Genomic DNA, 12,054 nt, shown 5'->3' on the forward strand with positions numbered 1-12,054 from the left:
TGTGTATTGCGCATAAAATATAATTTAGTTTTGGAGCAAAAGGTATATAGTGTCTCTTGAATGCTATCATATTGTACTCAACGTTTCAAAGTATGTAGATTGTAGGGTCTCGAGTCCATCCATCCAAAGAGAAAAATGAAAATGGAAAGTAGTATCTTAGATACATCTATAATTACTGATTTTATATGGATAGCGTTGTAGTGGGTCAATCACAAACATTGACAAAAGTCGTGATTGTGAAGTTTTAGTGGCGTGAAATATTTCCTTGAAAAGGGGATTTGATTTTTTCTAGTTTACAGTATGTTGTCATATTCAATTCACAGTGAAAGCACAACAGGAAGGGTTATGCCTCTTTCCCCCCTATGTTTTAAACTTCACGCTTTTGTTCTGAAACATTTGCACTCTTGCTAATTTCTACTGATTTTGCTGAGCTTTTTTTTTTCTTAAGGAGGAAGACAACAATGAGTGCAAAGATTTTACTCCAATTGTAATTGCAAAGCTTGGGAATCTGCACGTGATTACTGTTTCTAATAATAATCAAACATATAACCAATTCAGTTTACAGGTAATGTCTATAAAATACTTTACCCAAGTTCTTAACTAACTTGATTCACCTTTTTTGTTCATACCAAGTCTCAAGACAGTATTTCTGTCAAAGAAATTATTGATACTATCCTATTCATTATTAATCCAGTACATGAATTTGGAGCTTAAGTGGAATGGAGCTCCTTTTGCATCAATGCTTCGCAGACATCAACTAGATTACAGTGACTCCAATGATAGTGTACTAAAGATTGTTTTTGTTGTTCTTACGTCATACTCCAACGTTAAGCAATTTAGATACTCATCAATTTTTCTTCAGGTAAAGTAGAATACTAGTTTTTTCTCCAACCCTCCCCCATCTTTCTAGAATTTTGTTTACTTTTAAGCTTTTTAAATTGTTAGAAGTCAAGAATTTTCCATTTTAAAGAATGAATTCACTAATTCCATGTGTGCGCTGGTATTGTTCTTATATGATTTGACTTACTGTTTTGTTTAGCCGATTGATTTGAATCTTGATGAGGAGACATTGATGAAAGTTGCATCATTTTGGAGAACTTCTCTTAGTGACTCTGAGAGTCAGCGATTTTACTTTGACCATTTTGAAATCCATCCAATAAAGGTTTACTTCTTCATTGGAGTTTATCTTTCATTTAATTTGAATGTTTTGGCTTAAGTTATATTTTTGAATATATTTTTGTATTTTGTAGATCATTGCAAGCTTTATCCCTGGGGAATCACGTTCAAGTTACAGCTCAACGCAGGAGGCTTTGAGATCCTTAATTCATAGTGTGATAAAGGTTGTTTAACATTTCTTCATTAGCCTATTTTCTTAAACATGATGTATACTTGTGTAGTTAGTCATGATAAATCCTTATTTTTCTCAACAGGTACCTCCCATAAAAAACATGGTAGTAGAATTGAATGGCGTCCTGATTACCCATGCTCTGATAACAATACGTGAATTATTTATTAAATGTGCACAACATTATTCATGGTAAGCCTGTGACAGGCTTTCTTTTCAATTTTGTATCAAATTCATGACTCAAAATGAAAGAGTTTCTCCAGGTATGCAATGAGGGCCATATATATTGCTAAAGGAAGCACTTTGCTTCCCCCAGATTTTGTTTCTATTTTCGATGACTTGGCTTCATCATCCCTTGATGTATTCTTTGATCCATCTCGTGGATTGGCAGATCTTCCAGGACTCACCTTAGGTATATTATATGCTCTATTAGCTTCTTGTATGCTCCACTTTTAAGAACCTAGAAATAGATTGATTTTTCAGTAAAAGATATTAAAGAGAAGTGAAAAAATGAGTTGCAATTTTTTTATTAAATTTTAAAATAGACACCAAGGGTATTCTATGCTATGTTCTTATTAAGCTTGTTGCTTCCTCTTCTTCCCTTACTCTCAAAGCATACTATGATGTCGGTTGAGTTGATGATTGTAGATCTACATACGGGGAAGTTATATACCTAGGTCACAATTTAGTCTCTTGGTGGTCTAAGAATCAACAAGTGATTATTAAATAAAGTGTAAATGCTGAATATTGTAGCTCAGCTCAAGCAACTGCAGAAATCTTTGGACTGAGACTCTCATTTTTGGTTCCCATCATCTAGTGTGACAATTAGATTATTGTCTCCATTTCCCTCAATCACATTCATCATCCCTCTTCATCCCTATGCTAAACAAATGAAAATTGACCTCTATTTTTTCAAGAAAAGTGATGAAGAATCAGCTTACTGTTTTTGGCACATTCCTACTCAAGAACAATGGACTGTTAACTAAACCTATCTCTTTAACACAATTTTAGTTTCTTAGACACAAACTCCATGGGGCTAGGTTTTATCAATGTTGCCCTCTGTAAGTGTTTGGGGAAGGGGAGTGAATACTGCATTCCACATGTTAATTGTATTTTATATTTGGGCTTGAGCCCATCTCAATGTAATGCTATGCTAGACTATGTATTATATATATGTGTTTCTGTGTTTTATAATAAGCACAAGGAATTCCATTGCACATGACTCTCTCTACATGGTATCTAGGGCCTAATCCAAATTTGTGCCTTGCCGATGGACCCACAGTCCATTAGTGCTGAATTTTTTCTGATTTTTTTCTAGAAGTTGTCTTATTCTAATTTTCTGCCCTCTTCATCATACATCTTTTTCTGTCAGTTTTTTCCATTTTATAAGGTTTCTGCTGTTGAAATTGCTGCCATTAGCTACTACAACCTAAACCTCACTGATGGAGTTGCATTGTCCGAACAACTCTAGTGTTGTTGATCTCACATCTGTCAAAGCAGTAACCTGCTATTGTGTACACATATTACTTGCAGCTTTCACTGCCTCAATGTCTTTTCTCCTGACTAGTCTTGGTTTGGTCATTGCGAACCACTCTCTTCTCCTTTTTGTGGATGTTCATCTGTCTCCTCCAAGTGACCCGTGGCTTTCCCACTACTAATTGGGATGAATCTCTCTCCATTGACAAGTTAGATGGTAGTAATAATGATGTTTAAGCCTCTGATATTAAGCTCTTGCTTAAGAAACAGGATTGAGTTGGCCATCTTATTGAGACCATTAATGAAAATGGTCACCCTTTCTAGACCAAAGATAATGCTTAAATTTGTAATGTTCTTAAGTTGACTATTCATCTTTTCTTGAAGCAGATATTTCAAGCCATGAGACATGTTGGGGTTTGGAAGGACACTTGGTTGTTGTACACCAATGATAATGCCTCTATGTTTTTTACCAATCTCTTGAGTATCATAGCCCCTCACAACATATATGTCTCCATGGTTGTGTACTTGGGAAAAGTCCATGGTTTTTTACTTGATGTTGTACTATACTTTTTCTCCCTTCTATTTCCAATAACAATGTCCTAGGGTCTCTATTGATTTTATTATCTCTGTCATCTCACTTGTTTTCTTGATTGTGTCATTTCATTCACTAAGTACTTAAGTTGTTGATGAACATTCTATTTGCATAAGCAGATCAAACAAGATTTCACAACTAATGTAGATCATATTCATAGGGGCATTGGCATTTAATTTCATTTTCAATTTTCATTTCAGAATTAGGTCTTTGGATTTTGAGGGATCATTCTAATGTCTAGGATTGGTTAATTTTTAATTTTTCTTCCTAGTTCATTATTTACTATTGAATTCATGATTGTTTGTAACAACAAAACAATACGAATCCTAAACGTGTAGGCACCATCTTTTGTCCTAAACAACCAAATACCTATACTATTTTGTTACCTCATCAACTCTTGAAGTATTTTTATTGTTTGCTATATTAGTCATAGTCTTGGTAAATTGTTAGCTCAATCACATAAGTATGACCTTTTAGGCTTTCCTCGGTTTCAAAATGGGTTTAAGTTTTTCTCATCCTCCCTTTGTTGTTATTTGATTTCAGCGTATGTCACATTCTTTGAATCTTGTCTCTGTATTGGATCTAATTCCCTTTCTTTAGAGGCTATCTCCATACCCACCATTATCTCTTTGGTCTTTGATACATATAGTGTCCTGGATGCAATGGAGGTTGTTCACATGGTGGTCATTTTGGTTGACGAAGAGTTTTGTCCTTTTAACTTGTCCTTGTATCCATCGCCAAATATAGTCACATAGTAAATCTTGGTTTAACCCTTCATCACCAAGCATCCTCACCCCTAAAATGTTGCTAGCATGCCTTTGTTGTTGCAGTATAACTGATCAACAACATCTTCATAGAAGAACTGGATTATTACTTCTTACAAGTTTCTGGTTTTTCTTCCTATCCCTAATTACAACCATACAACAACCGTAACTAACTTTTGCTCGCAAGAGTGCTTATTTCTTGGCTACTTTACTAACACAGGTTATAAATGTGTTACGCCCAGTACAAAATTGATCATTTCCAAGGAGTTTAGTCTTAAATGAGTTCCGCTACCCTACTCAACCTAACTTCCTCCTTTCGCTGTCCATCAATGCAAACTTTCCTCATTCTCTATCTCATTAATCCCACAGCAGTCCTGACAAATCATTGACCCTCTGTCCAATGTTCCTAACCCCAATGTCTCTTCTTGTTCGTGTCCAATAGATCAGTCCTATCCTTCACCCTCTAATGTCAATACTCCACCAGAACAACCCACATCTCCCTGTCCCTAAAACATTCATCCCATTCTTCTCCTCATCCACTTGGAACCAAACACTTCCAAACCAGCCTTAGAAGACACCAACTAGCTTGATGCCATGAAAGCTGAATTTACTATCCTTCAAGTTAATAACAGTTAGACTCTTGTCATTCTTTCTTCTAACAGGAAACCCATTGATTGCAAATGGGTTTTATGTAAAAGAAACTGTTGATGGTTCTTTGAATAAATATACGACATGATTCATTGTAAAGGGTTTTAATTAACTTTATGGCTTTGTTATCAGTGAGACATTCTCTCCTATTATAAAACCTGTCACTATTCGGATTATGTTCACATTGCTCTTACTTATGGTTGGTCTTTGGAGCAATTAATGTTAATAATATCTTTCTTAGAACAAATGTACATGATAGAGCCCCTTGGTTATGAAGTTTGTAATAAATCTCTTATTTTGTCCACTGCAAGTTGCAAACTTCAACATCAACCCACTGCAATCCAGAAAATTTGTGATCCGGATCCGGAGTAGACACAAGCTCTGAAACAGAGAAGATCATGAACACATATGATATTGCATGTAATTTTGTCTACCATTAGTGTAGTTCTTACGAGTGCTCTTGAGAAATTATGTGAGCTGTCCTTAGCTTAGGCGGTTAGTTTAGATGTAACCTCTTGCAGTGGCTATATCTACACTCTTGCTACTTAGTCCCGGTTAATGTGATGAATTTCTTTTTTTTTATGAAATTACATTTCTAAATATTTTCTCTGAACCATTAATATTCATGGTCAAGGAATTGTTGCAAAAGGCTTTAATGGATGTCTCAAGGAATGGAAGGGTTACCTTTGCCTTCTGCCATGATAAAAAATGGCCCATTCTAAACTCGTGCTTATTCTCAAAACTCATTTATTTCTCAGTTAAATTGTCTATAATTCATGCAGACTGATGTTGTGTCTACTGTTTTGAATTACATTAGAACAAGAATTCCCACTTTTCTCCTTATAATTTGTATTTTCTGTTTGGTGTTTCTGTTTACCAGGTACTTTTAAAATTATAAGTAAATGTATCAAAGGTAAAGGTTTTTCAGGGACAAAACGGTACTTTGGTGATTTAGGGAAAACTGTGAGTTCTTAAATCTTTGTTGGCAATTTTTTCATTAAATTACAAATGTGATTATGGGGTATCAGCATATTAATCAATTCAAAACTACTCAGCAGTTGAGATCAGCAGGCTCCAATATTGCTTTTGCAGCTGTAGCTGAAATATCAGACTCTGTTCTGAAAGGTGCAGAGGCAAATGGTTTCAATGGATTGGTAAAGAATTAACACCTGCTTGTTAATTTGGTTACTATCATTTTATTAGGGACTTATTCTCTATTGAATTGTGATGAGTTTAATACTTCATTTTTGTCATTTAATTTTCAAGATGAGTGGCTTCCACCAAGGAATTCTAAAATTGGCTATGGAACCATCAGTTCTGGGAACTGCTTTGATGGAAGGTGGCCCCGATAGAAAAATACTGCTTGATCGAAGTCCAGGAGTTGACGAGGTGTTAAATATTTCGAATATTATTCTCTTGGGTTGTATGTTCATTTCCAGAAATGTGTCTTTCTTAATTCCTTTGTTTTGAAACAAAATTGTTTCGAACTTTAGAAAGAATGTATGCATATTGTTGGAAAGTCACCTGAGTTGTGCTGACTCCAAACTTACTTTAATACGGGAGTGATTTCATCCTGACTTGACTGAAGTTATGACTTACATAGAACTTAAAGCATGACAATGCTCAACTTAGATCTTAAGTTTAAATTTTAAGATGGTATTAAAGCCCATCTTAAATCAATTGTTGAGCCACCTGCACTGCATTTTCCTTGCTCCAAGCCAGTCACCATAGGCATGAGGAGCAGAGTTGGAAAGTCATTTTTATTGCCGTCACCCCTAGTTTGCCTTAATCCCCGTCTCTAGGGTGATGGTTTGGTCCCAGATAGAGATATTATTTGATTGACTAAACCCTAAGTTCAAATTCTGAGACATATCAAATATCTGGCGAGTAAACATCGAAATTTGTTTGGATTTTTTCTATAATAGGTACCAACTTATTTATAGGAGTGTATAGCTTCTTTTTGAAGTTTGTCTTGTATATTTTTATCATAGGTTTGGTCTATTCTCTTCATGATTCATTATTCTTTATTTATTTTTATTTTTTTTATGTAATGGTAGATGAGAGATGTACTTTAGGATGTGAGCATAATTGAGATGTCAAAATGTATGTGATGCATAACATGAGTTTTTTATTAAAAATAAAAATAATTGAATGAAAAAAGGACGGAATATCATTTTTTAATAAATGAAACTGCACACAGCATTAGATTATTAGACTAACCAAATAATTACTCTCCTAAATTATATTTTTGTGGTCACTGATGTTCTGTTTTAATAGGAAAAGTAGTTACAATAATTTCAAATCCGACCGTTGTGGGACTGTAATAACACAGTATATAGCTGAAAAACCTATGTGGACAAAGTTAGTTATGGAGGATATTAACCCTGTTGTTGAATATAAAAAATATTCAATAGATATTATTATATATGTTAGAATAAATTATCCTTTGAGGAACTTTATGTAATTCTTAGAGATCTTATCTTTAGGAAGTTATTTATTCTTTAGCATTAAGAATCTAGAACTAATATAAATAAGGGTTAGTGCTTTATATTTTACATTTCATTGTAATACATCACATCATTTCATGTCATCCTAACTATGTTGCCACCACAAACAAGATCAATCTTTATAACATATATCTGTTGTATCCTTCGTTCTTAATAGCATACATTTGTCAAATTCTTCCGTCTTTAAAAAAAGAAATATTTATATTTCAGCTCTTCCATCTTTATTTTTGAAAATCTTGATTTGGCCATTAGTCTTTAATTAGATATGTGGTTTGGTACAGTTATACATTGAAGGATATATTCAAGCCATGCTGGATGCAGTTTATAGACAAGAATACCTTAGAGTCAGAGTTATTGACAATCAGGTAATAGATTGCACATACTCAAATTATCTTTCGAGCTTGACTATATATCTAGAAAATTTGTATTGCACACCTTAGCTGGTACTTTCGAATGAAATTTCAAGTAAGAACCTTGCTTTGAAATTGTTGTTCACAACTATGCATGCATGTTATGCAATGAAGTGATTGATTTGATTTTAATACTTGAGAGGATGCAAACTTGAAAATCATTAAACAAATATCTTAAATACGCATGGATGACATCTTATTAAGTAGTGTTGATTCTGATCTGCACAGTGATTGAGCTGCCTTTGTCCATTGTTGCTATAGAGTTTTGTTTTGATTCGTCTCTGTAATTTTCTGTTGGTAGTGGTGGATGACCTTTATCTGTATAATTATTTGCTTTCATGATAATCTTTTCTCTATACATAAAATATTAACCTCTTCCCTTTATTGTGGTTATGATGGATTCATATACCTGTTTAGGTTATCCTGAAAAACCTACCTCCAAATCATTCCCTTATCAATGAGATAACAAATCGTGTTGAGGAGTTCCTTGTGAGCAAGGCATTACTTAAAGGAGATCCGTCAACCACATCCCGCCCTTTAAGCCGTCTTCGCGGAGAAAGTGTATGTTCTATTCTAGGGAGCATTTCTTATTTATCCTACTATTTCATCTTTTTCTTCTCTATGGTATTTCCCTCTTCCTAGTCATTATGTTTTGTCACAGCAGTAACTTTAAATGATTATAATGATGACCCACTTATGTTTTTTACTTTCATTTAAAGTATCCCCGTCTTTTCTACACGAGAATTATGGGTTTACATACAAATGATTTCGTGCTGAATAGCTTCCCAAACTAATATTTCTCTGCATGCCTTGAATGCACTAGTTTAGTTTGTAAGCGCCTCGATTGTCATGTATGGCGTTGCCATTGTAAGTTTATTTAACGTTAAGTGGTTCACTTGTTTCTGAAAGGGAAACCGGCATACTTAGTATACAATCACTAATGGCATAACTGGCATATAGTTTGCTAGTTACATGTAAAGTTGTTGATTCGGGATTATTTGTGTCAGGAATGGAGAATAGGACCGACAGTCTTGACATTGTTCGAACATCTTTTTGTAAGCTTTGCAATACGCATACTGCGAAAGCGAACTAACAAGTTTATATTCAGCATCAACTGGGGAAAGAAGTCCGAGGTTGGCAGTCACGCAGATGTGCCAGCGAGTTCTAGTCGAAAGGTGCAGAAAGTGAGTTTCATTCGAAAATGGGGCATCGGCAAATTTGTCTTGTCTGGCTTATTGGCATATATTGATGGACGTCTATGTCGCGGCATTCCCAATCCTGTAGCACGGAGAGTAGTTAGTGGTTTTCTATTGAGTTATATTGATCAAAATGATGATGAGTAAATTCTACTATTGTCAATAATGATATGAACTAATCTAAGACATGCTTGCTTTGATAAATTTATTATTTTTAAAATAATTTATTTTACATAGAACTTTTTTTTCTGAAAATGGAATACCTAAAATCTTAAAATTTCAAAAGTGTTCTCTAAGAGTATGTCAGAGGTTGGTTTGAGTTGTTTGTAGTAACTTTCTGTTGAAGTAGTTTGACATTATACTGCTTAAAAATATTTTAGCTGCTTTTCTAAACAACTTTAAGTAATCCATTTTTAAAAGTTAAAATATTATTTTATTCATTTGAATAACAAATTTTATTACGTATAATAATAAAATCTAAATTAAAATATGTATAAAATGGTGAGTTGTTTAAAAATATTTATAATGATGATGTATGATAAAGAGTATAAATTACATTTGAAGTAGTTCATATGAATTGCTTTTATTAGAGAGATGTCTAAATCTCGTCAATGTTTTAAAATTTTGATTGAAACTTGAAAACAGGAAAATTGAGTTATATTTTAAAGTGAATGTGCATATAACCTTTATATGTTATTAGATCGACTTCAAATTTGAATTAATTGTTAAAGTTTAGTGTTGAGACAATATGTTTAGACTAATCCTTTTTAGCATACACTCTTGAAGACCTTAATCGGATGTCTATTGTTTTTATTTTATAAGCAAATTTCAAAAGTAAGTCCATGCAAGAATTAAGTCTTTGTCTTCAGAGCGACTCCTATTATTAATGTTAACAAAATGAATCTAATAGAATTGCGAACAAATAATATATAATACATATCCATATTCTAATATTCTTGTAGTTCAAGTAGTGATATTTCTATTTGACCTCTAACTTAATGTTTTGACTGATTCACCGTCAAATGAAACATGAGTACACTAAGATTGACACACTGTCAATTCAAAATATTAAGACATTATCTTCATGAGTTTTTCCTAAACTCACTTATTTTCAGCTATTCTTGAAAACATGATCTATCAATCCAAGATTTCATGTCACCTCAATCACTTTGTGGTTTTTGAATATTTGATCAATTCTTTCCTTAAGCTTTAACTATTGTAAAGTAGAAAGTGATAGAAATTGAACCTTACCTCATAAGTCTCAAATCACGTCTCAATTACAAGATTTGAAGATGATTGTGTCCCTGAAATCTGATTCGAGATTATTCCATATGGTTGTGATAGAAGGGAAATAGATCACACTAGATTGAAATTTAAAAAATATTGTTTTCTTTGACTTAGACATCGTTCCTTCTATGAAGCTATGTTTTCTAATTAATGTAACATCTAAAAATTATAATTTTAATACTACGAAAAAATCATCACATCCAATAAACTAGAACAATTGATTAAAAAAAATATATAAAATATAATTTACAGTTATCCAAATGATATAATCATAATTCAAATTTTATATACAAGATGTCTTATACCACTGATAATATCTACAAAAGAATTAAAAGTTTTTCAAAATATTGAAAATAAACCCAACTACTCCATCTAAGTGTCAGCTTTCTCATCACCCAACACCTGCTTCACTGTGATATTTTTCTTTACTTACACTAAATAGGTGATCATTGTCAAAAAGAAATATTCAAACAAAATAAACAAATTACAGGATAAGCTAATTTATAAAAGGATCAAGATATGTAATTCAATCAATTTAGAACATACCAACTTTATTATCCAATTCAGATACATATATCTAGACTCTAGACTTTGACCATCCGGATACATTTATTGGTGTCAAACTATTGGAGGACGTGCTCATGTGTGGTAAAACAACATACCATCCAAACTACTAGACAAGGTTAATCCGTCAAACTCCTATGATCAAACTGACCATAGGCTAAGGATCTCCTATTACTCCTCACGACGTAACCACCCATTTCAACTTGAGGTTGGATGCATATTAGAGTGTCAGAAACATTTCCTCATTTCAAATCTCCTACATCAATATTACACACAAGCACAACACAAGGATCTTTCCCATGAAATTTCTTTAACTGCATACTTAAACCAAATACACTTTCATCATTATCATTCAAAGGAATTCATAAACATTAAAAGATACACATAACATCATAATAACCAGCTCAAAAAAATCAAGAAAAGAGAGCAAGGAAAACAACATGAATGACCAAAAACAAGGTGCCCAACGAAGAGACAAGGCGTCCAGTGAGCCACACACATCACCCAACGAGAGGAGCTCTCGCCTAGCGAATTAAGGGAAACAAAGGTCCAGACTTGTAGTTGAAAAGTGGCGCTTAGTGCCCAATTCTACTACTTGGCGCCCAAAAGTTAGAGATCTCACTAACTTCGTGACGCTCAGCGCCCAGGATGGTGTGCAGTCCTAGAGCCCAGTGGCTCTCGAGTTTTTGACAGCGCTTAGTGCCACACAGGGTCACTCAACGCTATACCAGATGGCAACAACTTATTTTTCTGATTTTGGTGCACCTCTAACCTATCCAAAAGACCAAATTGGTATCCTTGACACTAGAATTGATTCAAAAACATGTTTATGACTAAAATTGAGTACATATTTGCTCATTTAGTTAGAAACAAAATGCACTAGATCAACCTAACCACTAAAAATCTACTCAATTCTACATGTTATAAACTAGAAATCACCAAACTAAGTGTCTAAACAAGTCATAATTGACTCAAAAACAGACCTCAAACCTTTAGTTTCATCACAGAATAACTCCTTTAGATTTTCACATGTTAAAACCTTTAAGATGGACCAAAAACCAACATAAAACTCAATTTATTGACTACCTCAAGATGGAACAGCAAACTTCACTAAGGCTTAATTGCTTACTTGGTTCCTACATTCAATGGTTTTTTTCAGTTTAGTACTGTTAGGCAATTTCGGCAAGCGTACCGAATCGTTCAAGTAATAAAACCATGGTAAGATCAGGTGTCGTTTTCCCAAGAGACTCGTAATACTAGAGAAT

The 12,054-nt window shown here is 33.7% G+C and overlaps 1 protein-coding gene across 1 annotated transcript in view; it reads left to right on the forward strand.

Moving 5' to 3' along the window:
* The window catches only part of LOC108319166 (uncharacterized), a 70,623-nt gene extending 61,462 nt beyond the window's left edge, over positions 1-9,161 (forward strand). The window contains 13 exon segments of the mRNA XM_017550204.2: positions 449-565; positions 695-862; positions 1,040-1,162; positions 1,251-1,340; positions 1,431-1,537; positions 1,609-1,757; positions 5,706-5,788; positions 5,881-5,979; positions 6,092-6,214; positions 7,614-7,697; positions 8,160-8,303; positions 8,750-8,948; positions 8,951-9,161. Of these exon segments, the coding sequence (XP_017405693.1) occupies positions 449-565; positions 695-862; positions 1,040-1,162; positions 1,251-1,340; positions 1,431-1,537; positions 1,609-1,757; positions 5,706-5,788; positions 5,881-5,979; positions 6,092-6,214; positions 7,614-7,697; positions 8,160-8,303; positions 8,750-8,948; positions 8,951-8,991 (1,527 nt within the window). The 3' untranslated portion in view covers positions 8,992-9,161.
* The last annotated feature ends 2,893 nt before the right edge of the window (positions 9,162-12,054 follow it).

This window comes from Vigna angularis, chromosome 1 (assembly GCF_016808095.1).
Source record: "Vigna angularis cultivar LongXiaoDou No.4 chromosome 1, ASM1680809v1, whole genome shotgun sequence".
NCBI lineage: Eukaryota > Viridiplantae > Streptophyta > Magnoliopsida > Fabales > Fabaceae > Vigna > Vigna angularis.